This window comes from Miscanthus floridulus, chromosome 8, assembly GCF_019320115.1.
Source record: "Miscanthus floridulus cultivar M001 chromosome 8, ASM1932011v1, whole genome shotgun sequence".
Lineage (NCBI taxonomy): Eukaryota > Viridiplantae > Streptophyta > Magnoliopsida > Poales > Poaceae > Miscanthus > Miscanthus floridulus.
Window position 1 is genome coordinate 176,855,879 of NC_089587.1, and position 26,373 is coordinate 176,882,251.

At 46.2% G+C, this 26,373-nt stretch overlaps 3 protein-coding genes and 1 pseudogene across 3 annotated transcripts; 3 read left to right on the top strand and 1 right to left on the bottom strand.

Annotated features, from left to right (window-relative positions):
* Positions 1 to 69: 69 nt before the first annotated feature.
* Positions 70 to 6,185, bottom strand: LOC136470219 (E3 ubiquitin-protein ligase PUB23-like; annotated as a pseudogene).
* On the top strand, positions 6,020 to 10,476 carry LOC136477597 (probable bifunctional riboflavin biosynthesis protein RIBA 2, chloroplastic). The gene is made up of 8 exons (XM_066475803.1): positions 6,020 to 6,176; positions 6,400 to 6,495; positions 6,985 to 7,381; positions 7,465 to 7,686; positions 8,336 to 8,661; positions 9,063 to 9,192; positions 9,484 to 9,780; positions 10,025 to 10,476. Exons 2-8 carry the CDS (start codon positions 6,443 to 6,445, stop codon positions 10,262 to 10,264), a joined length of 1,665 nt encoding a protein of 554 aa, XP_066331900.1. The 5' UTR covers positions 6,020 to 6,176; positions 6,400 to 6,442; the 3' UTR covers positions 10,265 to 10,476.
* Positions 10,477 to 10,908: 432 nt separating this feature from the next.
* Positions 10,909 to 12,701, top strand: LOC136477598 (E3 ubiquitin-protein ligase RING1-like). Its single transcript, XM_066475804.1, has one exon. The coding sequence runs from the start codon at positions 11,447 to 11,449 to the stop codon at positions 12,479 to 12,481; it is 1,035 nt and encodes a 344-aa protein (XP_066331901.1). The 5' UTR covers positions 10,909 to 11,446; the 3' UTR covers positions 12,482 to 12,701.
* Positions 12,702 to 20,259: 7,558 nt separating this feature from the next.
* On the top strand, positions 20,260 to 22,082 carry LOC136474102 (E3 ubiquitin-protein ligase ATL6-like). Its single transcript, XM_066471709.1, has one exon. The coding sequence runs from the start codon at positions 20,549 to 20,551 to the stop codon at positions 21,605 to 21,607; it is 1,059 nt and encodes a 352-aa protein (XP_066327806.1). The 5' UTR covers positions 20,260 to 20,548; the 3' UTR covers positions 21,608 to 22,082.
* The last annotated feature ends 4,291 nt before the right edge of the window (positions 22,083 to 26,373 follow it).

Consider the following 26,373-nt stretch of genomic DNA (forward strand, 5'->3'; position numbering starts at 1 on the left):
CTACGGTTGGAGGAGGTTACCGCTGGCGCGAGAGGCGTGTGTGCTTCGGCCAGGGCCAGGGCCAGGTGGATCGGATCGGACGGCGCGTGGCGCGCAGGCGCGGATCGAGGCGGCTGTGTCCCTGCGCCGTGATGGCTGTTTCGCGGATTGGGCTGGGCACGGATTGGGCCTGTGGGCCGGCCGTTACGTAAACTTGGCTGCGCGTTTTATCTTGTAACTGCCTCCGTCCTCCGCTCCCAAGTCTAAAAATGTACTAGACAAAGTACTCCCTCCATTTTAAATAATAAGACATTCAAACTTTGTCAGAGAGTTAAAGCATGGACCAAAATTTTAGACAGAAATATAAAACTTATGATATCCAATAGGTATATTATAAAAGACAAAATTGGCTCCTGGATACTGAAAGTGACCACACTTTGCTGCTGGATATCTAAAATGGAGCGATTTGCTAGAAAACACTCTGATTCCTGATAAATTTGCTGGAATATTTATTTATGGCTTTCGAGTAGGGAGAAGAACAGTGAAATGTCATTTTTGCCCATGTCCCTTCTTCTACCTTGCTCCCCTTCTCTCCCACTCCAATCGGGCAGGGGGCCATTGGCCGATTTCCGGCGCCGCTATGTAGCTGGGCGCCACCCCGCGTGTCTACGAGTGCTCCTGCCCCCGCTGCCAGCCCCACGAGGAGGCCCGCGCCAAGCTGCAGCGGGAGTCGAGGAAGAGTGCAGCGCCACGACGTCCGTGGCCGAGTAGGCCATGTCCAAGATCATGCGCGTGGAGAAGGAGAAATCGGCGCTTGAGATCGAGGCACGACAGCGGTGCCGACGAGGACGAGGTCGAGCAGCTCTGGGACATCGTGCTCGTGCGGGACACCGACGTGCGTGGGGCCATGACGAGTGGAGGCCATCTCCGGCCGCAGGCTCAAAGCCACACGGGCCATGGCACAGATGTCGTCTCCGACCGCGGGAGCGAGCAGGGGAAGCAGACCGTCCGTGCAGGCGCACGAGCCGCGGCCGTGGAGCCACGGCGAGCGGAGGCCATCTCCGGCCGCAGGCTCAGAGCCACGCTGGGTCGCACGGGCATGGTGGAGCGCGGCCATGGAGGTCAGTGAGCTCCGACCTCTGAGCATGCGGGGGAGGGAGGCGAGGTTAGCAACAACATACTGCTCTGATTGCGCCACCACGTACAGCGCGCCCCTCAGCGCACCCGTACAGGCGGTCTAGTGCCGCCAGGACAAGCTCGCACGCGCGGCGCTCCGCCCTGTCGTCCAAGAGCATGTCGACGAGCACGGGCACCACGCCGGCGTCCACCGCCTTGACGCAGTTGCATCCCCACGCCGCCGTGCGCACGAGCACGTGCAGCGTCGCCTTGTCGTGAGCCTGGAGACGGCCAGCCTATCGCGGAGCAGCTCCACAGCCTCACTGAACACCTGCTACGGGAGGGACGCCAGCCTACTGGGCGGCAGCACGGCCGTGATGAGCTCCAGGAGCAGCGTCGTGCGCGCCCTGGACGTGGCGCTAGACCGCTGCAGCGCGGAGACGAGCGCCTCGTTCGTCTCCGCGACGCGGCGCAAGCACTGCTCCGGGACCTGCAGCGAGGAGATGACGTCGAGCGTATCGTCGCGGATGGCGGTGGCTGTCTCTTCGAACTTGGCATTGGCGGACACCGCGAACACCACCGCCAGGACGTCCACCGCACCGGGGACGACGACAGCGAGCTTCCGATTGCGGTTGCTCTCGGCCGCCACGTCCCTGAGCTCGCGCAGCGCGGCGAGGAGCTGCGGCTGCGGCGCCGATGACCCGATGGTGGCTTCGGCGGCGACGTGGACCCGTGAGACCAGCGCGGCAACGGCGGCGCGGTCGGCGGCGTGGAGCGCGCACCGGGACTAGATGAGGCGGCGCAACGGGAGGCTCGCTTGGGCCAAACCTGCTCGCGACGCTGCACAGGAAAAAAAAAGAAAGATAGAGAGGAAGAAGAAAAAGACAAGGGTAAAAATGATATTTCTCTATCTTCCTCTCTCCTCGGCTGGTGGAAATGAATAAAATATGAGACGCGGTGTCCGGTAGCATAATTGATAGCCACAAGAGTGTCTTTCAGCAAATGGCTCCATTTTGAATGTCCGTCAGCAAACGACCTCCACTTTCAGTGTCCGCCAGCCAATTTTGCATTATGAAAATATAGTTAATGAAGAATCTAATGATACTTATTTGATATCACAAATGTTATTATTTTGTTATATAAATTTGGTCAAACTTGAAATGTTTTGACTCTCCAAGAAAGTTGGAATAATTTATAATTTGGGAACTGGGAGTACAATAGAGAGCTCAATTCAAAAAGAAAGTACAATATAGAGAACTAAGCAACTCTAACAATGGCTACTAAAACATAACCTCAATTTTGGATTTAAAGATTTCTTCTACTTTTAAGAGTCTTGTTTACTAGGTGAACTCTTAAATTAGGGTCCCTACTTTTTTATCTACTTGTCAGTCATATTACTGTTTTCCCCCCTACTCTTATTCCCTGGTTCCTGTCCCTACCGCTAGGAAGAGAGACGAGGGGATCGGCAGGGTGGAGGGCCTCGTTGGGAGGGGTGTGGGCTTGGCCTCAATGATAGCACGATGGAGGGAAGCACCACAAAGGAGGGGTGGGCGTGGCCTTGGTGAGTACGCGGCGGGAGGGGAAGACTTCGACGAGAGTGGTCAGGAAGGGTGGGTTTGGCACGATGGAATAGGGCGGCGGTGCAGGAGAGAGTCGAGACAAAAAAAGACACGTGAGAGGGAGTTGGTGCGGAAAATTATCATGAAAAAAGTAGGGAGCCCATCACACACCTTGAGAGATGGGGCTTGGGGGGTGGGGGGGGGGGGGGGGGGGGGGGGGGGGGGGGCTACACAAAAATGGACACTCAAATTGGACCCTAATAGATTAAGTTTTTTCTGGAACTAAAAAGTGGAGTAGGAATTTTGTATAGGATCCCTTTTGAAGATGCTTAAGATTCATGCTTTTATCTCAAATTTAACTAAATTATAAAAGAGAATCAACATTCGGATCTCTAAATATGTTTTTTTATAAAATAAATATGTTTTACAATTAATCATTATTAGTATTTGGTATATACTTAGTTAACTTTAATATTGATGAAAAAGCGTGAATTACAATTTTATAAAAAAGGTTGGGCGAGCAGGCCCCGGTCAGACCAGGTACCGCCCGGTCCCGGTCGCAGGGGCGTGTGGGAGTGGGAAGCCGGCATCGAAGTCAAGTCACTCAGTCTGACCTGGGTGCGTCTTCGAGGAAACTGGTGCGGTCGTGCGAACGCTGGCGCTGGCATCACGCTGGCGCTGCCATGGAAGAACGTTTTCTCCGTGCGCCTCCAAGCGCCGGCGGCGGCGAGCGAACAAATAGTCAATGTCATCAAACTGATGAGGAGAGTGCATAGTCGGCGGCGACTCGGCGACACCAGGAGCATCTTCTTTTGAGAGAGAACGAATGCGATGCGATAATTTAGTAGGTAGGGGAAGAAGAAGACAATCTCGCTCGAAGTGGTGTGCCGTAGTGGACTGCATTTTAGTTTGTCTGTGCGAATCGTATCGAGTTTGCTTATTTTATCATCACTAGCATCTTCTCTTTTTTCTCTATTCTTGCTGAATGAGTGGCCTTACCTTTAATGTATACTCCCATATACACACAGCTGTCCGCATTAAGCATTATCCAGTGCCATCGCTCGCCAGTGATATCATATGCCCCCCCATCATCATCCGCGCATGGGAGCACGTACTTATCCGCAGTATGACTCCGTGGTCCGTGCATGATTGACTTATCCCCATTGCACGCACGGTCTGGTCACTTGCATTGCATCGCCATGGTGTCCGGCCTCATGCAGCCTGTTCGTTTCGGCCAAAACGATCGTGAATTATTACCGCTGGCTGACCACGATCGTTTATGATCAAGCGGCCATGGTCGCGAGTGCTGCAGCTGTCACGTCTCACGTGTGTCGGTGTGTGCGCGCTCCGATTTTACGTGGTCACGGCACGGCGAGTAAAACAGAAGCTGTCATTTTGTGTGTGTGTGGGCACTGGGCACACTTTATTTGCCTGTTTCCCAGAACACATTTCGCTGTCTCGCGCTTCTCGTGGGCACAATTATTTGATCTCTAGTCGTGCATGCCCTGGAGAGATTTCACTGTCTACCGCTGTCTGACGTCATGCATGGCCCCCCGAGAAAATTAAGAGTAAGAACAATAATCACCCTATTTGGCTGATAAGCCATGGTTGAAAATATTGTTGGCTGATTTAGCGTGAGAGAAAAATATTGTTCGTTAACTGAAAAAGTACGGCTTATAAGCCAAACAAACCCAAGCGAACATGACGAATGTAAAAAGGTTATATAAAAGTTTTCATTCGGATTTGTTCCGAGTTGAGAGACCAAAAGGAGAGGAGAGGAAAAACAAACAGGTTAAATATATCTCTATAATCAGTTAGGGCACAAACTCCAACAATGCTAGTGAGGGCACTCCCAACCTAGAACTAGGGGTAGTTTTCATGGCATTAAATAGTATTGCCACTAAGCAATTTTGCTGATGTAGCAATTGAGTTAGTCTACTCGTGGTCTAAGACCGAAGGAAACGATAGATTACGCGTTAGGCCATCCCAGATCGTGTCCATGGCTTCCTTGCCACCCGAATCCGCTTAACCCGTCTCACTCTCACCTGCCACCGCTGCGTGACGTTTCTTTCCTATATGCCAGTGCTGCTCAAACGGAGCTAGCCAGAGATACCAAGATTCCAAGAAGAATATGTGTTCTTCTATATACTGTTTGCATGTACTTGTATATGAAAATGTCAAAAAAGCTGCTAGCATCATATGTTCTGCTACTAACGTTATTCTATATGTTGTTTTTGAAAACTCGTTCAGTGTACGTGAGATGGACTGGATGTACATATGAAGGCTATTTTGTTGATTACCACAGCTGATCCATATCTTTTTATGGTGCATTTAAGTTCTTATCTATATAGAAACTGCTATAGAAATTATGGGTTAAGAAAGATAGTTTCTAAGGTGCATTAATTAATTGCTACCTTAGAAACTACCCATAGAAATTATAGGTTGGGAGTGCCCTAAGGTCCAGTCTAACACGAAGGGCAAAGCAAAAGTTGTTAAACACTACAGCCTCTCCCATGCAAATACTTACCCATTAATATCAATGATATTGTTAGTGCAAAATTAGCTCGTATTAAATGATAATGATGTATTTTAAATAAAATTATTAACAACTAATGAGATGAATTAATAAGAGACACAAGAGATGAGTTTTTTTTAAAAAAAACAGGAGGGATCGGAGGCCGATCCTTACTAGCGTATATTAGAATCAACCGTTGAAGTTACAAAGCAAAGCAAAGAGTTGCATAAGACTGATAAATATTCATTCATTTTTTTTGCTTTCTTAAAAGCTGAGGGTCCTACTTTTTAAAAAGTATTCATTTATTTTTCATGTTACTCGCGTCAGCGTCGACGTCACCCGATTGCAACCGCACGCACGTTCTGCGGAGAGGAGAGGAGAGGAGAGGAGAGGAGAGGAGTGAAGAGAAGGGAAGGGGGGCGGCTTTTCTTCTTCCTCTGCGTGCGGGGCAAGGACTCGGGCGAGGCTGCTTGACCCAGCTGACCAGACCACCTTCGAAGGTGCTGTGGGTCCTACGGGCCCCGCCGCCGAACTGCTGGACGGTCAAATCTCATCCACATCCGGTGGCTCCAGTCGGCCGTTGCTCCTCACCATTTCCGTGCTCATGCTGTCGTGGCCCGGGTTTGTCTGCTCGGAAACGACCACGCGAAACCGCGACGCGCTTGGCCCCCACCTCTGTTATCGGATTCCTGGTGGCGTTTATGCTCCAACCCGGATCCGATAAGGCACGCATCCGGACATGCTGGTACCTGCTCATTCTTTATTAGCGAATCCAGAGTCCAGACCCGGTTGACGCCAGTGCACCCGAAGCCCGTGCAGAGGAACCTGCCGCGTCCGTGGCCGCACGTTATAAAATCACCCGCTCCGTCTCGAAGCCTCTCCCACCCGCGCCCGCACCGCACCAACCCCGTTCTCCTCCTAATCACCCCCAAAACCAAAACCCAAACAGCACTTGTCCTCCTGCAATCGCCGACGTCGCCGGAGGCTTCGCCGGAGCAGCGCCGACGGTAAGACATTCCCGCCCCCGCCCGCTCCTTCCCGTTGTCTCGTAAGCTTCTGGGCGCGAGCAATCGCCAGCTCGGCTGCCTCGGTTCGGCTTGTACCAGATCTCGCGTTTTCCGACGGGGCTCCCGGTTTTTTTTTTTAAATATTTATTTACCACTGCTCCTCGATTCTATTGAAATTCGAGCTTGTTTGCTTAATCCGTCGCGCGCTCTGATGTGATTGCAGGTTGCTTTGTCCCTCCTTGTCCGGCGAAGCGGTCAAGGCGAGCATGGCTTCGATTGCGCCTCCGTCTTCCTCCGTCGCTGCCCTCACCCGCCAACCGTAAGAAGCTGCTCTTGCCTGCGCCGCTCCCTCACCAGTCCCCACCCGTGCTCTTGCTTGTTCGCATGTTTGCGCCGGCCCGGTTTGTTCTTTAGGAAACAGGAGGGAGGGGGTTGCTCCTACTATATCCTTGTGGTTCCGTTTGTTGATCGTCTTCGATTGCTCCTGCTGGCATTCCTTTGTGGCTCGGTTTGTTGGTCGTCTTCGATTTGGTCTGCTTTGGAGCACAAAAATTGGCACGAAAGGCCACGCTTTTGTATGCCTGATATAATCTGTCTCAACCTGTGTGGACTTGTCAGTAAACTGAATAATTGATGAAACGCAGGAGAACATAGTTGCAATTTTTACATGACAATGATGTGAAAGAGTATCCTTGGCAGTTGGAACTGAACTAGAGAAAAATATTCTAACGTTCATTCATAAAGCCACGCTCATTTCGGTGTTTGAGAACGATTTTTAGTTTCTGATTGCCTGTTTGTGACAATGCAGTGCGCAGTTCTTGAAAGGGTGCAGTGTATCCAAGGAGACAAAGGGACCGGTCTGCAGTTTCTTCGCTGCAAATTCAAACAGCACCAAGGTGAAATCAGTGAGCTTGAGAGTAGCATCATCCTTCAAAAGTGATGGTAGTTATCCAGCTGGTGGTGTCTCTGGGAATGGCGACACGCTATTGCCAAAAAGCACATCCGTCCGTGGCCAGGACCATCCGGTTGCTGACCCTGTACTCCCAATGGATTCCATGATTACGCCAGAAATCCTATCTACTAATTTGGCACGTGTTGTGGAGAAGTTCGCAGACGATGACACAGATACTGAACTTGATTTGGATAGCCCAACAGAGGGCTTCGCATCGATCGCAGATGCCATTGAGGACATACGACAAGGAAAAGTTAGTACATCTTAAAACTTTCTTATGATATCCTGTACTCCCATCTCATCTAATGCTCTGCTAACATTGGTTTGTACTTGAAGCTTGTGATTGTTGTTGATGACGAATCAAGGGAAAATGAAGGAGACCTGATAATGGCTGCCTCCTTGGTTACCCCAGAGGCTATGGCTTTTATAGTAAGGCATGGGACAGGAATTGTTTGTGTCAGCATGAAAGAAGATGATCTGGAAAGACTGAACCTTCCTTTGATGGTTACCACAAAAGAAAACGAGGAGAAGCTATGCACTGCTTTCACTGTTACAGTGGTATGCGTCATTATTATTTTGATGTTGATATGGTAATCTTTTGTTGTTTCTTGTCAGAAGTATGTACACGTAGCATCGTTGTCTTCACGATTGGTTTCCTTATCAAATAAATAGCTCATACGCAGGAGCTGTTGCTGTTTATTACATGCTGAAATACTCGATGCGTTGATTTGAGTGATTTTTGTTCATACTTAGAGAACAGCTGGTTGTTATCCATTTGAATTCAGTTGTGGTATGTGATTTTGTTGTCTTGGAACCTGTTTTTCATAAAAGGGGAAAAACTTCCTTCTTTACTGTCCCTGCTACCTTCCTTCTGTGGCAATGAATTTGAGATAATTCTATACTGTTCTTTTTGGACAATGTGTTGTTTACTGTTCTGTCACATGATTAGTTTGCTCTTTCTTTACTGTTCCATTCAGGTAATGACTCTGCAACACTTACATTGTATTGAATATTAAAAGTGAGCTAAATTTCTATTCTTTTTTATGTTTAGGCTTACTAAGTTAGCGATGCTTATAGCTGTCTATTTCAATGATTTAGGGAAATATCTATCCAACGTGCCTTAATTTATGATCTGGTCCCTATGAAACTTCTCCGATGTTTTTTTGTCTGCTACTGAGCTATGTATCTGTAATGTTTTGCTTCTCAGGATGCAAAAGAGGGCACAACTACTGGGGTATCTGCCAAGGACAGGGCAAAAACAGTCATGACTCTTGCATCTCCTGACTCTAAGCCTGAGGACTTCAACCGCCCTGGTCATATTTTCCCTTTGAAATACAGAGAAGGGGGTGTTCTGAAACGAGCTGGACATACCGAGGCATCTGTTGACCTTGCTATGCTGGCTGGATTACCTCCTGTTGCTGTCCTTTGTGAGATTGTGGATGATGCAGATGGTTCCATGGCTCGCCTACCAAAGTTGCGTGTCTTTGCTGAAAGGGAGAATTTGAAGATTATATCTATTGCTGACTTGATTAGGTGAGTTTGAATTACCAAAACTTCAGCTTCTGATACTTGACATGTTGCTACTAAGACAGTATCAGCATCTAGCTAGCATACGTCAATGTGTCAGTACCACTTTCAATTACCATTTAACAGTTTTCTCTTCGATTATTTCATAATTATGCTGAAACAGTGTTTGCTGGTAAAAAAGAAAAGAAAAGAAAAGGATCTGAAAGTGTTTTCAGGCAGAGGCCTACATTTCTTTTCTCTATCCTAGTTGTAACATATGATTCAAAGTGATGTACTTAATATGGTTGCAAGAATTATATTAGTCCCTATGGCTGGCTATGTGCATGCCTCTTCGGTATTCTTATGTGCTGTTGCTGGTGATCCTTGATGTATTGACTGGTATGCTAACAGAATTTTATCTGTTGCAGGTATAGGAGGAAAAGAGACAGGCTAATTGAACGCGCTTCTGTTGCACGCTTGCCTTTGAAATGGGGCAACGTCCGTGCCTATTGCTACAGATCTGTTATTGATGGCATTGAGCATATTGCCATGGTGAAAGTAAGTCACTTCAGTACTATTTTGCCTCTGTAGAATTTGGTTGAGGTATTATATTACTGTTTTAGAAGGGTAGGCCTGGTGCAGTGGTGAGAGCTGTCTCACTGAGTCACCAGGTCGTGGGTTCGAAGCAGCCTCTCCGCAGATTTTGCGGGGAAAAGGCTTGTCTCGGTTTATCCCTTCCCCAGACCCCACTCATGTGGGAGCCTCCGGCACTGGGTTTGCCCTTTTTATTATATTACTGTTTGTACAATACCTGGTCTAACTATCAATCACATACCCAATGATCGGCAGGGTGATATTGGTGATGGCCAAGACATTTTGGTGAGGGTGCACTCTGAGTGCCTCACAGGTGACATTTTTGGATCCGCAAGATGTGATTGTGGTGACCAGCTTGCAATGGCAATGGAGATGATTGAGAAGGCTGGAAGGGGTGTATTAGTTTATCTCCGTGGACATGAAGGAAGGGGTATTGGTCTGGGCCACAAGCTTCGTGCTTATAACTTACAGGATGATGGGCGTGATACTGTGGAAGCTAACGAGGAACTTGGTCTTCCTGTGGACTCACGGGAATATGGGATTGGCGCACAGGTAAAGATTGAATTATCTATCAATTTATCGTGGAACCTTTCTCCATAACACTTCCTTTTTTTTTTTCCTGAAGTCTGCTCGTATAGGAAAGTTGTATCATATATTTTTTCTAGAGCTCCAACTTGAATTTACTTGAAGGCATTGAAGAATTTCATGCCTGTTACAGTTCTGAAACTGTAATGTGCATCGAGTGAAGTAACCTGTCGTGTAATGAGTAGGTCACTGACATTTCACTACTTTGCAGATATTACGGGATCTAGGAGTCCGTTCAATGAAGCTGATGACTAATAACCCTGCAAAATATAGTGGTCTGAAGGGTTATGGTCTGAGCATTGTGGGCAGGGTGCCCTTGATTACGCCAATTACCAGTGAGAACCGCAGGTACCTGGAGACCAAAAGAACAAAGATGGGACATGTATATGGATTGGCTAATGCGCAGGCTAACCAACCAAGCAGCAGCCAGAGCACAGAAGAGAAGCATTAGGCCCAACAAAGCGCGCCTCCATCCCAATTCCAGCTTGGTGGCACAAAGAGTGATACGATTTCTTCTTTTGGGGAACACGTGACATTATCTCCCCACATATTTCCGTAGATTCTTTCGCAAAGAAGGCGATGTTTCAGTAGATCGATTTGTTCTTCAATTGTAACAGTAGGTTTCAAGATGGCTAATAATGAATGGCGTTGAGCTTTGTCGCCTTGGTGGTGTGGTTGTCCCGATGGAGTTGCGATCGAATGGTGCAGTGGTGGAGCCAAGATTTTGCAGTAGGGTATTCCATGTAAAAAAAAACCCCAACGCAAATAAGAAATATACTGGACCATAAGTTCATAGCCTAATGACCATAATGAATCCATTAGTAATAACTCTAGATTTGGTGTGGCTTTTCGCTGCCCTTTCCCCGCAAAAAACCATAGAATGAGTGGTTTAGGGGGTGTTTGGGACTGCTCTACAAACTCCACCGTGGAGCAGCTCCACACAAAACTGGAGTTTGTGGAGTACCTCTTTAGGAGCTCTCACAACTCTACCTTTTTTCCTGGAGCAGAGTGCGTGGAGCTAAAACCGTTTGGTTAAAAAACGTGAAGCAGAGCTGAAAAACATGGAGTGGAGCCGTCCCAAACACGCCCTTAGTCGCGATGCTAGTTGGCCATGTTTGAGTTGAAAAGTCAGTACTGCTTTTGGCCTAGCTTTTTCCAAAAAAAAAAGTTTTGAGATGTTGGGTTTATCACTGTGAATACATGTGAAGTACCCCTACCAACTCGTTTGCAATTTCGACTAATCTGGTGACTGCCCTCAAGCCTAGTGGCCCGGCGGTCGCCGACTCCCAACAACCCCAGGCGTAGCCTGCGGGTCTACTACGCCAGCCATCGTAGCAAAGAGCCAACCGAAAACACCCGCCTCGGCCTCCGTCAGCCACTACTCAGTCCACTGCAGACACAGAAGTCACGCGTCGGCGTCGTGACGCCATCGCGCGCTCGCGTCGCGCTCCCGCGGGCACCGCGTCGGGCAAAGTTTAATGCGGCGTGCGAAGGAGCCAAGAAGTTACTGCCTGCCCTTCTCCCTCCGCGGCGTTCCCGTCTCCTCCTCGTTCTCACACTCCATCCGTCGCCCAGGAGCAAGCGGGCCGCGCACCGGCCACCGTCTCCGGCCTGACCTGACCGGCTTGCATCGATGGGTCCGCTACCATCCGACCGCAACAACTCTTCGCCCTGCGCCGACGGCCAAGGCCCTCTTGGGTGCCCGCCTGATGAGTTTCCAGCTCCACCGCCGCCTTACCCTCCTCCTCCTTCCCCCGCCTCCCACGGCCACAGCACCTTCGTCACCGCTCTCATCATCGCCGTCCCGGTGCTCGCCTTCCTCGCCCTCTGCCTCTCCATATTTATCTTCGTCCGGCGCAGGCGGCTGCGGCGGCGGCGGCGAGAGGCGCTCCTCGAAGCCGCCCTGACCCCGGCGGCGCCCGCAACCTTCCCCGACGACGGCCCCGGGGGAGAAGGAGAAGTCGTGCATCACGTGTGGCACATCCGGACCGTCGGGCTCGACGACGCGGCGATCGAGTCCATCACGCTCACGCGGTACCGCGCCGGCGGCGTGCTTGGCGCCTCCGACTGCACCATCTGCCACGGCGAGTTCCAGGATGGCGAGCTCCTGCGGCTGCTCCCCAAGTGCGCCCACGCGTTCCACGTTCAGTGCATCGACACCTGGCTCCGCGCCCATGTCACCTGCCCGCTCTGCCGCGCTGACGTGGTGATGGACACTGCCGCCGCGCCCGCCGACGCCGAGCAACCCCCGGGCGCTGATGCTGCCGACGCCTCGGCCGAACAACCCGGGAGCAATACCCGAACCATGGAACAGGAGCGGCACGGTCAGCAGGCCAACGAGCAGCAAGAGCTGCGTGTCGAAATCGATCAGCCTGACCACTCCAGCTCCCTGGACCGACCACGTCAGCAGATTCGGCACCCCGGAGATCGGGCACAGAACTTTCGGCGGGTGGCTTCCATGGACTCGCCGTCGCCGCCGACGGCGTCGGGCGAGGAGGCTCCTGAAGACGAGCAGGCCGGTGCCGAGAAGCAGGGGACGGGCGGTGCTGTTTGCTGCGAGGTGTCACCAGAACCTGGTCACCAGCTGAAGAGGTCATTGTCCGCCAGCAGCCAGTGGACGCTCCTCTCGCGGCATTGCCGCACGCGCAGCTCGCTACTGCCGCTGTGATGGAACGGAGATCTCAACCTGCTGCGCAAGGATGGATTTTTGCCTGGCTTGTTTCTGCTGACACTCTGTACAGTTCGCAAGTTCAGCGCAGAGGTTTGCTCTACAGTCACACCTGCATTTCAGTCAGGTACAGAAAAATGAAAGTCTCGCTGGAGAATCACTTGTATACACCTCGTTTTTTAGGCTTGTATTATGGTAGTATTCAGCTTGTTTTTTGCAAGACTCAGAGGAATGCCTGGACTGGACTGCTGTATAAAAATCCAAATGTTCTCATGTAATTGAGGCATCGTTTAGTTTCTCCCTCTAAAATTTAGTCCCTATCACATTGGATGTTTGATACATGCATGGAGTATTAAATATAAACTAAAAAAATAACTAATTGCACCGATTGCTACTACTTTGAGAGACGAATTTTTTAAACCTAATTAGTCCATGATTTGACAATGTGGTACTACAATAAACATGTACTGATGACGGATTAATTATGCTTAATAAATTCATCTCGCGGCTGAGGACTTGTGTAATTTGTTTTATTATTACTATCAGAACACTCCCACGTGACATCCCCATGTGATACCCGATGTGACATCCCTAAACTTTACCCCCTAGATTTAAACACCGCCTGAAACTCCATCTATTCATGGGTTCTTTCTTTTATCCGAGCACCGAGTTCAAGCTATTTTCACTTTTTCAATATTTTTTAAATATGGAAAGTTTAAAGTTATTCAAAGAATTTTATGGACAATTTCTCCTGGTAAAAATTTCAAGAGAATTCCATGAACAACTTTTAGTAGAACCTTTAGTGATAACTTCTATGACTATGAGAACGTTTGAAGAGAATATCTTGATTTCCTCGGTATGTCTTTCCATGCATATTTCTTCGAACAAAGGTTCTTTGAAAAACATCAACGAATGATTGTTCAAAACTTTTTGAGAAGTATTACTAGAAAACTTCCTAATACATACTCCCTTCGTCCAAAAATGCTATTTTTGAGAAACCAAATACTTTCAAGTTTGACCAAATTTATATAAAAATATTAATATTTATCATACAAATAAATATCATTAGACTCGTTATAAAATATGCTTTCATAATAAACTGATTTGGAGACATAAATGTAAATATTATTCACTGTAAACTTGATCGAACTTGAACTACTTTAACAAGCACAGATACCATAGTTGCATTCTTTTGTGGACCAAATGTATAAAAAACAATATCAATGTTTGTATCTCCAAATAAATTTATTGTGAAAGTAAGTTCCAATGTTAATCTAATGATACTTCTTAAACATCATAGACATGCTTGATTTTGTATATACACCTAGTCAAACTTAAAAATATTTGACTTCTCGAGAAGCGAGATGTACACTTATTTTGGGAAGGAGTGAGTAAAATTTTACAAAACATTTTTTTGAATACTTATTTGAATATATTTTGTGGTCATAAATATTTTGAAAAACTATTTTTGAGAGATATGTAGAAAGACGGCAGGATGTATATAATAAAGAGAAAAATAACAAGGAAGGGACGTGCAAAAAAAATAATAGATGAGATAAGTGGGAAACCAATTTTTTTTTTAAAAAAGTTTTCTAAAAAATGTCTACTAGTAGAACACCCTAATACACAAAATTAATATGGCAGGATGCTTTTTATCTACTTTTTTTTTGTGATTATGCTTTTTATCTACTAGAAGGAAGGGGACAGCCAAAAGGAAGAAATGTGATAGGTGGGAAGAGAACAAGGAATAAAATAAAGGAGAAAAGGAGCAAAAATAAAAGTGGGGGCATGTCGCTCACGAGCTGATTCGCGAGCAGAAGAGGAATTTCGGTACGACACTGGACACTACCCAAACCTTCTTTCTGTGTTTTCTCATTCGTTCAATTCATTATCCTGTCCGTGTCACGGAAGCATCTGGGCCTGGAATGTGGAATGGAATAAAAAACGCTAGCTGTTGGGCTGATTAGTCCGTTCAGAAGAAAATGACTTGTTGGACAGGGCGGTTGTGCAAATTTGTTGAAGGCATATATGAGGTGTATATAAACTTGAATAGGCGAGGGACTCAATCGGATATTCTGGAGAAGGTTTTGTGTTATCCTAATCAAGCCATTTCCATGTTCCAAAAAATATGATTTGAACTCATATGATTCATTTTATTTATGTGAAAGAAAACCAGTATAGACGCATATGTAGTCACATATATGCATGCATAACCGGACACTCATCTTTATGAAAAATATCACAATGCAAATAATTTAAGCCATTTAATTATCAAATTGTGCACCGTGGACAACATTGTCTTTTCTCTCTCTTTAATGGCAGGCATCGTTGATGAGACTTGAGAGCATGTCATCTGCCATTGAAATAGAACTACAAATACCGTATACTCGCGAAGAGCTAGATGTTCGAACCCATGTACATGAGTAGGTTTTATCATGACGAACATAATTAACTAAGCTACAATAAGTTATTTCTTCTTAGTCTTCCTCTTACTATGATTTACTATATATGTCCATTGTTTCATTAGCTGTCCTATCGTCTCTCCTATAAAGCACGTAGATTTGCTACATGAAAATTGCAAATTAGATATGTCATTGAAACTGCTTCTAGAATATGATAATCTCATTGTATATTGTTGATGTTAAATTGAATCTCAGATCACACACGGCTAACACGCCCGAGATCGCATGTGGCCTAGTCACATAACGAGTAACTCCGGAATCAGCAAGTACCGACCAGCCAATCGGTAGAACTGATTTGAAGCCTGTTCTTCGCCGAAGAAGCTCGAGAACCCCTGCTGGAAAGAGCCATCGGGGAGATGCACGCTGAGGTTGTCCTAGGGTCGGCAATACCACTTAGAACGCCACCTGATCTCATCGAGAGACACGTTGAACAATAAGGGTTGGAAAAAGTTAGGGCAAAATATATAGTAGAATACCTTTTTAGATGTTGAGGGGAGCGGTCTTGTTCCAGTTTAGATGTTGAATACCTTTTTAGGATGTAATATTCAAGTTTCCAACGAGTCCGAAGCAGTTCGAATCAGAATTCAAGAAGTTGAATTCGGACAGGGAACATCGGAAGTTCCCATGTTTGTTGGAACTTCCGATACATGTTGGAGTAACCTTGGAATACAGGGTTTTGCGCTCATCGGGACTTCTTATATATATATCAGAATTTTCGATGTGGGAGGGTCCCCATAACACAATACGGTTTTGGCTCATCGGAACTTGTGACATATTTCTGATCATTGGAACTTCTGATGCGGGAACACCTTCGTGAGTGTAATTCTTTCGTCCGGACGCTTCTGTATATGTTTTTTTACCATCTCGACGAAAGGAACACAATGGCAAAGTTCATTCTGCATTTTGATAACTTCACAAAATTGGACAATTTTTGTTGTCAACAGATAGCTTAATTTAAAGTTATGAAAGATAATGGTTCAAGCACCCATTAAAGAGCGTCTAAATTATAAAAAATGTATCATCATCTCCGTCATCACACTATAAAAGAGTTAGTTTTTTAGGGGTTCTCCTACTATAATAACAGTTCGATCTAGACGTCGTGCTATATGAGCCCTCCGTCATCCGTGATTGTAACACCCTAAAATTGCATTCTTTTCAAATAGTTAAATTTGATTTATTTATGTTATTATGTGTGCATTCAAATATAAGAAAAATACTAATTTTTGTGAAATTAAAATCAAATATAAGGTTAGTAACCTCTTGATGCATACATGTTGCTGCACCTGTATTTTTGTAATGATTGGTTTTGATCAAAGTTGAATTGGATACAAAATTAAATTTGAAAATGGTTTGCTAAAACTCTAGAAAATAAAAAGAAAAAGGAAATTCACTCTCTCCCCTTCCCTCTTCTTCAATTTTGGCCTGTTAGGCCCATTTCTCCCGCCGGCCCACGTGCCTCCCTCTTTTTTCCTTTCCCCATTTCCTTCTTGGGCCGGCCCAGCACCGCTCGGGCACCTGCCGCCGCGCCCTCCTTCCCTCTCTGTCGCTGACCGCCTAGGCCCGCGCATCAGCGCCTTCCTCCACCTCCCGCGCGTCCCGCGTCCGCGCTCGGTCAGTGCTGCAACCGCCGCCGCGCCCACTTGCGTCGTGGGAGCGTCTCCCCGCGCCACGGCCTCTATAAATCGACGCTGAGCCCGTCGCCGCCCCTCCCTGCTGCCTCTCCGCTCCGTTTTCGCGTTCGCCGATGCTCGAGGAAGCCACAACCGTCGCACAGAGGAGCGCCGAGGTCCGCCGTTCGCCATCCGCATGGTCCGCCGTCCCCGAGCCGCCTCCGACCTCGTTTTCTTCCGTGGTGAGACCCCCGTGCTCCCCTCTTTCGCTCCATGCCTTCAATTTTGAGTTTCATGGACTCTAGAGCCCTAGCCGCATGCACCGTTGAGCTTTCGCCGCCGGCCATTGCCGCCACCGCGCCGACCGCGTCCTCCGGGCGCTCTCTCGGCCTAGGCGAGTTCGCCCGCACCCCCTCTCTTCCCCGGTGCTCTCGGGATGCGCAAACCGAGGCCCGTAGGCCGAGTTTCCCGTTCGTCGGCGAGGTTCTTGCCGCCGACCATGGAGCCCCGCCGCGGCCGCACTGTTCCCGGCCGGCGTTTCTTTCTCTCTCTCCCCTGGATCTAATCTGTGCCTTCCGTTGCTTGATCAACGGCCCTGAGTGGCCGATACCCCTTCGCGGGACATTTTGCTAAAGAGACCCCCTGAGTTTGGTCAAATAGAACCCGCAGTCATCGGCCATTTTTAATTAATTCCGAATTTGATTTATTTTAAATCTAAAATAGTTCATCCTATTTACAGAAATGCCACTGCATTGTTTTGCTTATAAAATCGTCGTTTTAGCTCCGAATCGACCCGTTCAAATTGCGTTAGTTTCGTAATTGCATAATCTACGTGTTAGTATCACTGTTAACCATGTTTGCAACTTTTAAATTTCATTGTTAGGTTTACTTAATTAATTTGCTATAGGAAATCTTGTTTAAATCATAACTTTCGTGTTTTAGCTCCGTTTTTCGTGAACTTCGCGTTGACGTGATCGTAGCGAGACATATAATCTTTTCATAAACTTTTTAATTTGTTTTCTATACTGCTGGTGTACTGCTCTAACTATAGGATTGTTTGCTTTACATGAATGTTCCTGAAATGTTGTATGTTGCCGTGTTGGTCATGTTCAGACGGTGAGGAGAACGTTGGTGACCAAGAGTTCTTTGACGACCAGTAGGACCAGCAGGAGTTTGCTAACCAAGGCAAGTATAGCATGGGATCTACCTTGATGTCCTATTCACCATTTATTAATTACTCATTTGCATGTGTTAAATTTTGATACCCGTAACGACATCCTAGTGATTGATTATCCAGTTCCTTGTTCTCCTACGGGTTATATGCATATGGGTAGTTTGCTAGCGCTCAACGTAACTATACATGATCTACATAATGAAATAATGGTTCTATGGAACGAAAAGGTAAAATTTGCTTTTAAACAACTGAATTATAGGGCGAAGGAGCAAATGACTTTCGGTCATGATGTTCTTGGCCCTCCATAAGAACTTATCTATCGGCAAAAGCTGGGACTGATAGTGCAACCGTGATGGTCACATGGCTCTGACTTTAGCTCAGTAATAGGACCTTTTCTAGCTTGTTAGAGGTTACCTTTATGGCGCAAAAGGGGCTTGCCACGTTGGGTATAGGACTGCCCCTGTTCTTATGTGTATAGCCGCGAAGGATTTGTGCCATAGAAAAGGGGGTTCCTACATCTGGCTGCCGAGGAAACCTAGCGGCCCTAACTTGTTAGAGAAACCTATGAAATGGCTTCATAGTGTACCCCGCCCGCTCACCTTGGCAGTGATATGGGAGTAATTAACCCGGGTATAAGGGAATCACAACTCACGGTGAATGTGCACAACCTATGTAGAGGGTTACAAACTGTTATAACAGCCGTGCTCACGGTCACGAGCGGCCCGGAAAACTCACAAAATAATTGGTTACTTATTGTTGTTTATTTATGATGTTATACGATGATAATATGATCCCAATGATTCTGATATCCGATTATGTGGGTTTAAACGGGAGCTTAAGCATAACTTGATAATAGTTGATGATAAAATCTTGACCTACTAAAAGTGCTAACTGCAGTAAACTAGTGTCATCCTTTTTGAGCTTTCATAACCCCATGTTAACTTATTAAGTATGAGAAGTACTTACGCTTGTTTACTTTCAATATTTGGATAAAAATCCCGGATGGGTAACAGATGAGAATGGATATGAGGAGTTCCCAGATGACTTTTAGGCTTGTGGTCAACCAGTTGACCGTCCCTGTGTTGGAGCTTCCACGAGAGAGTTATCTTTTTATTTTCCGCTGTATTGTGTAAGACTATGTGATGTTATTAATCGTGATGTAAGATACACCGTGATGATACTTCTTATAATTTGTCGACGTATGTGTGTGACTGATCCCTGAACACACATGAGCTTTATGCATTCAATTTTATCCTTAAAATTGGGTGTGACAGTGATCTTATATATAAGATATAAGACTCCTCTTCAAACAAGATTCCTCCTAGACCTAAAAAAAAGAAACATAATAAAAATCTGAACACACGTGAGATTTAAGACTCCAACGCCCATACGAGCCAAATTATCATGTTCGAGTACTCCAATGCCCATACAAGCGAAAAAGGACTCTGGCGCCCATACAAGCTAAAATATTAATGCAAAACGTATTTATACGAGCCAAAAATATTAATTTGTTTGGACTCGATAGTTGCTCAGTAGAAGTATATGCGTGGCCCTATCATTGAGTTTGAACCCATCCATAAAGATATTCTATTTCTATATTTAAAGAAATGTCTATGATATATATGAACTGATATATCGAGGATTCAATTAATATTCTCATTGCATTTGAAGGCCTCGTTCGGCTGACAGAATTTTGGCTGAAACTGGCTGAAAACACTGTTCTGGCTGAATTGTTGTGAGAGAGAAAATACTGTTCCGACTGAAAAAGAAGTCGAACAAACCGAATATGGGGTAAGCCGAACGGGCCGAAATATTTTTCGTAAACATATGCGTGTCGCACTACACGCACAAAATACTTTTCGTAAACACGTGCGTGTCGCACGGGCATATTTGCTAGTAATAATAAAAAAACGAGCTTAGTACCCCTACCAGACCTATTAATTCGATCGGTATTTGTTCTAAGGGGGTGTCTAGCTGGGGAGGTGAAAATTTTTGGGTGTCACATCGGATGTGTCGGAAGGATGTCAGGAGGGGTTTTTGAATACTAATAAAAAAAATAAATTACAGAACCCATCAGGAAACTGCGAGACGAATCTAATGATACTAATTAATCGGCCATTAGCGCATGTGGGTTACTGTAGCACTTAAGGCTTTTCATGGACTAATTAGACTTAAAAGATTCGTCTCGCGATTTTGCCGAGAACTGTGCAATTAGTTTTTTTTCGTCTACATTTAGTACTACATGCATGTGTCCAAACATACTTTTTTACTATAGGAGGCAAAAATTTTTGGAAACTAAACACCGCCTAAGTTTCTGGTTTTCTTCTTCCCATGAATATGAATATGCAAATATATCAAAGTTATAATGTTTTGACATGACATTCCTGGACATTTCTAGTGACGGCTTTTCGGAAAGGATCATCCGTAATATCTTAAAGGATATATTGGCATTCAAAGGTTAAATGTTGGTTTAATGTAAATTGTAATACAGTTGTTTGTGACTCAAAGGAAAGGAGTATTTTTTTTTTCATTCAAAATGCGAAATTTGCCAACCATTCTTGTCTTGGTTAACGCGGCACGAGCGCACCGCGCAGGGCAGAAATATCCGAACTGCCATCTTTGCGTACAGCCGACGCCAATTAATTCTGCTGGATTAATTCGCAAAAAAAAAAAGATCTGCTGGATTAATTCTCACGCAATTAGTCTGTCATCTGGGGCTCTCGGCATCTAAACCCTCCCCGGGCCGCTAATCAAACCCGCCGCCGCACCTGCCGTCTCCGCCCAAACCCTAGCCCCGGCCTCCTCTCCTGGGGACGCCGCCATGTACGCCGCCGCTGTGTTGGCAGCGGCCTCTGCGGCATACGTCGCTGCGGCGCAGTCCCCGGAGCCGCGCGACAACCCAACGATCGCCGACGTGATGAGCATCTCTGTGTTCATGGCCGTATTCTTCCCCGTCTTCGTCGTGCTTCTCGCCTTCGCCTGCCTCCGCTTGTTCCGGGCCCCCGACGACGACCCGCAGGCTCCGGACGCGGCGTCGGCACCGGAGTGGCCCCGCGGTAGCGGGGGCAGCCGCAAGGGTGGGCTCGACGCCGCCGCGATCGCCGCGCTGCCGCTGGTGTTCTTCCGCGAGGTATGGCAGCACCGGATCGTGGACGGGCGCGAAGACGACGTGCTCGAGTGCTCCGTCTGCCTCCTCGAGTTCGACGACGACGACGCCCTGCGCCTCCTCCCGACGTGCCCGCACGCGTTCCACCCGGAGTGTATCGGCCTTTGGCTCGAGAGGCACGCCACCTGCCCGCTGTGCCGCGCCAGCGTCCTCGACGTGCCAACAGCTCCGGCGGCGCAGCTCCAGACGGCGCCACCGCCGCCGCCGCCGATAACGCCGGACTCGTCGCCCGTTCCCTCGGCTGTCGTGCTAATCGGCGACGCAAGCGCAAGCGCGGAAGGGGAAGAAGAGGATTGGACTAGGATCCAGCGCCTCGCGAGGAACCGCCGCGCGGCGGGGCGGCAGGCGCTGCCGCGGTCCAACTCGACGGGTCACAGCGCCAGCGACGACGGCGGGATGGAGCGGTTCGCGCTGCGGCTGCCCGAGCACGTGCGCCTCGAGCTCCTCATGTCGCACAGGCTGAGGCACGTGACGAGCGCGGTGGCATCCGTGCGCGTTATGGAGGGCAGCGCCCACGACGCCAGCAGTGTGGTGGGCGGGAGCGTCAGGAGCGCCATGGCGAGGCTGCTGTCGCTCTTTGCGCCGGGCGCCGGGTGGAAGGGCGATGGCGACGACAAGTCCGGCAAGGCAGACGCCACTGCTGGGGCGTCATCTCTCCGCCGCCGCGAGAACTCGTCCAGAGGAGCAGTGGGAGAAGAGAAGAGAAGCGTCTGATCGGCAAAAGGCAGGGAGAGAACCCTTGGTGAAGCCCCAAATAAAGTACTCTGTTCTCTCAATTCGGTTCCAAACTTCTGATGATTCCGTTCGAGAAAAAAAAAACTTCTGATGATTCCATCAGTCTGTTTTCAGTAGAGATGCTTCTTCTAGGGTTGAAGCGTCAGTGTAGCTTGAGGATGGAGTGTTGCGGATTTTGATCATTTTCTTTTGACCCCATTTTTGTGAGATTGCGAGAACAACATGTGGGAACGAGGATAAACATGTGATCGAACCTGTAAAAGATACTTCTATATCCCACTGATTTAGCAGAGTACTTGAGCCAATGTAGGTTGATAATGCAGTGTTGCAGAGTTTTCTTCATTCTGTTTTCATTCCATCTTTGTGAGATTGTGAGAAAAAGATATCAGAACAAGGACATATCTGTTTTTTCTAAGGCTCCTTTCGGTTCTTCCGGAATGGGCCGTTCCGTGCCTAGAATGGTTCCGGCGCTATACAAATTTGTGAAGAAACTGTTTGGCTGGAAATGATTTCCCAGTATCGAACGAGGCCTAACAGAGAATTATTGGATTGGACATATGTGCTATACCATTTTGCCGTATATAGCAGTAAAACTTTTCTCGGCAGTATAAGTGAGAAGGATAAATCCCCCCCTTGTCCTCTATTCATATGAATTTAAACAGGATTTTCTTCAGAAGCCACTATAATATCTTTTACAGAATGGAGTATCTGTATACACTATAAAAGAGCTGAGTAACCTTCCCTTTAATCTCCTTCCGATCAAGGTGGGATCTCATTGGAGCCTCCCAGTGTGTGTAAGATTTTGACGCTCATAAAGTACCATTTTAATTTTGTTTTGCACTTGAAACATCTATCGCCGAGGAAAAGATGAAGGATGAGAAGTTAACCGTTGAATTATCTATAGACAATGACACAATTGGCAAATTGACTAAGGAACATTCTTTGGTTAATGACACAATAGCTAGCCTCAAGAATGAGAAAAGTATAGCTCAAGAAAGCCTTACAAGCTTGGAAGAAAAATACCGAAATCTTGAGTTAAACTATAGCATTCTTTGGGCTAGCACTTCAACTTCTCCTAAGGCAACCGAAGACTCTAATGTCTCCACTAGCAATGGTTGTAAAAGATGCTATGCATATGCAACTAACCTTGTTGAGCTAGAGAAGAAAGACAAGGAGATATATAGGTTGAAGATGATCTTGAAGAATGGGTGAAAATGACAAGAGCAATCCAACAAGACTATATACAAGTCATCAAGGCACCCATGAATCAAGGAAGGCATTGGTTACAATAGGTATGATGGAAAGGCCAATGAAAGAAACATGATCAATGGTGTGCCTTGTGTAAAGTTCAACAAGGGCGTTGCTCTTGATGAGCTCATATGCAAGACAAACAACAAGGTCTACATTCACAAGGTTGCACCTACAAGTGACAATACAATCAAGACGAAGCAAGCGGAGGCCCCAAGCCACAAGCACCAATTCCATGATGCTATGCTAGTGACTACATGTGTTGTTGGGACAAGGATGGCAAGATCATGGTGAAGTATATTGGTGCTCATAAGAGGAAGGAGATCATGAGGAGTGTTTGGGTGCCCAAGTTTTATATGAATAACCCCCTAGGACTCAAATCTTTTTGGGTACCTAAAACAAAAGCTTGATTTGTCTTTGTAGGAACACTCCTCCGGTGGAACAAGTTAGGTGTTGAATAGTGGATGCACAAATCATATGATCGAAGAGAAGGATATGTTCACATCATTCCAACCTAATCATGACCAAAGTGGAAATATTGTGTTTGGTGATAATGGAAAAGGAGAAGTTCTCGATTTGGGTAAAATTGCTATATCAAATGATAATTCTATTTCCAATGTTTTACTTGTGAGTTCATTGAGATACAATCTGTTGTTCATTTCACAACTTTGTGAGATGGGTTATAATTGTCTCTTTACAGATAAGGGTGTGGAAGTATATAGAAGGGAGGATTCCTCTATTGCATTTACGGGTCATTCAAAAGGGAAACTCTATCTAGTTGATTTCACATCAAATAGAGTAAATCCCAAGACTTGTTTAATAGCAAAATCTAGCATGGGTTGGCTATGGCATCGCTGTCTTGCCCATGTTGGGATGAGGAACTTGGCCAAACTTTAAAAAGGTGAACACATCTTTGGACTAACAAATGTTTCTATTGAGAAAGATAGAATTTGTAGTGCATGCCAAGCAGGAAAGCAAGTTGGAGCTAAACATCCCATCAAGAATGTTGTGACAACCGAAGGCTATTGGAATTGCTTCACATGGACATATTTGGACCCATCGCTTATATAAGCATTGGTGGTAACAAATATGGTTTCAAAGTTGTTGATGATTATTCTCGTTTCACTTGGGTATTTTTTTGCGTGACAAGAGTGAAGTACAAGGCATATTCAAGAAGTTTGCAAGAAGAGACCAAAATGAATTTGATGTCAAAATCAAGAGACTTAGAAGTGACAATGGGACGGAGTTCAAGAACACCAACATTGAAGAGTTCCTTGATGAAGAAGGAATCAAGCATAAGTTTTTGGTTCCATACACTCCACAACAAAATGGTGTTGTGGAGAGAAAGAACCGAACTCTCATAGAAGCCACAAGACCAATGTTGGATGAGTACAAGACTCCAACCAACTATTGGGCGGAAGTGGTCAACACGGTGTGCCATGCCATCAACCGCTTATATCTTCACAAAAAAAGAGACAAGACCACCTACGAACTTCTAACTGGTTAAAGCCTAAGGTGAACTACTTTAGAGTTTTTGGATCCAAGTGTTTGATACTTAACAAGAAATCCAAAAGCTCAAAGTTTGCACCAAAGGTTGATGAAGGTTTCATTCTTGGTTATGCTACTAATGAACATGGATATCGTGTTTTTAATAAAACCACCGGTTTAATTGAAATCGTGGTAGACGTGACTTTTGATGAAACTGACGGTTCTCAAAAGGAGCAAGTCAATGTTGAGATTATAGGTAATGAAGAAGCTCCACATAAAGCTATCAAGAAGCTTGCCATTGGTGAAGTAAAGCCCATCGAAGTACAAGATGAAGATGCCATGGTGCATGTTGATCATGATCCAACCATTCATCATGTGTCATCAAATGAACATAGTGAAGCTTCTGCATCAAAAAATAATCAAGATGGAAGATCAAATGATGCACAAGGTCATTCACATGAAGATGGTACTATCAATGTCATTGAGCAAGCTCGACCTCAACTCAACAATCAAGAGAGAAGTGAAAACAACCCTCCACAAGACCATGGTTTTGATCCTCAAATCAATCAAGACCATGATGATGAAGATGATGGCCCTATCTAAAGATCAACTCAAGTGCCACATCCAAGAGTTCATCATTCCATTCAACGGGATCATCCCGTTGATAACATTTTGGGGAGCATTCGATGAGGGGTAACTACACGTTCTCATTTAGTAAGTTTTTGTGACCATTACTCGTTTGTCTCTCCTTTGGAACCTCATAGGGTGGAAGATGCACTTGATGATCTGGATTGGATGATAGCCATGCAAGAGGAGTTGAACAACTTCACTAGGAATGAAGTCTGGTCCTTGGTGGAAAGGCCTAAGCAAAATATGATTGGAACCAAGTGGGTCTTCTACAACAAGCAAGATGAGCATGGCGTGGTTACAAAAAACAAGGCAAGGTTGGTGGCTCAAGGATTCACTCAAATTGAAGGCTTGGATTTTGTGGAGACCTATGCACCGGTGGCAAGGCTAGGATCAATTCGTATTCTATCTGCCTATGCCGCTCATTATGATTTCAAGTTATATCAAATGGATGTGAAAAGTGCATTTCTCAATGGCCCCTTATTCGAGTTGGTGTATGTAGAGCAACCACCAGGCTTTGAAGACCCCAAGTATCCCAACCATGTCTACAAGCTCGACAAGGCGCTCTATGGGCTCAAACAAGCCCCTAGAGCTTGGTATGATTGCTTGAAGGATTTCCTACTCAAACAAGGGTTTGAGATAGGAAAGGCTGATGCTACTTTATTTACTCACAAAGTCAATAATGATATCTTTGTTTACCAAATATATGTCGATAACATAATATTTGGTAGTCTAATGTGGCTTTTTGTGAGGAATTTAGGAGGATTATGATGAATAGGTTCAAGATGTCCATGATGGGAGAGTTGAAGTTCTTTCTTCAATTTCAAATCAAGCAACTCAAGGGTGACACGTTCATAAGTCCAACCAAGTACACCAATAACATGTTGAAGAAGTTTGACATGGACAAAGCCAAGCTCATCAAGACACCTATGCCAACCAATGGACATTATGATCTTGATCAAGGTGGAAAGGACGTCGATCAAAAGGTATATCGCTCCATGATTGGATCCCTCCTTTACCTTTGTGCATCTAGGCCTGATATTATGCTTAGTGTGTGCATGTGTGCAATATTTCAAGCTAATCCGAAAGAATGTCACCTTGTGGCCGTTAAGAAATTTTTTATATTTAGTGCACACTCCTAATCTTGGCTTGTAGTATCTTAAGGGCTCCACTTTCAAGTTACTTGGCTATTCCGATTTAGATTATGCCGGTTGCAAAGTAAATCAAAAGAGTACTACCGGGACTTGCCAATTTATTAGTAGGTCTTTGGTGTCTTGGAGCTCTAAGAAGCAAAACTCTATTGCTTTGTCCACCGCTGAAGCAGAATATGTGGTGGCCAGTGCATGCTGTGCCCAACTACTTTGGATAATTGATTCTCGTAA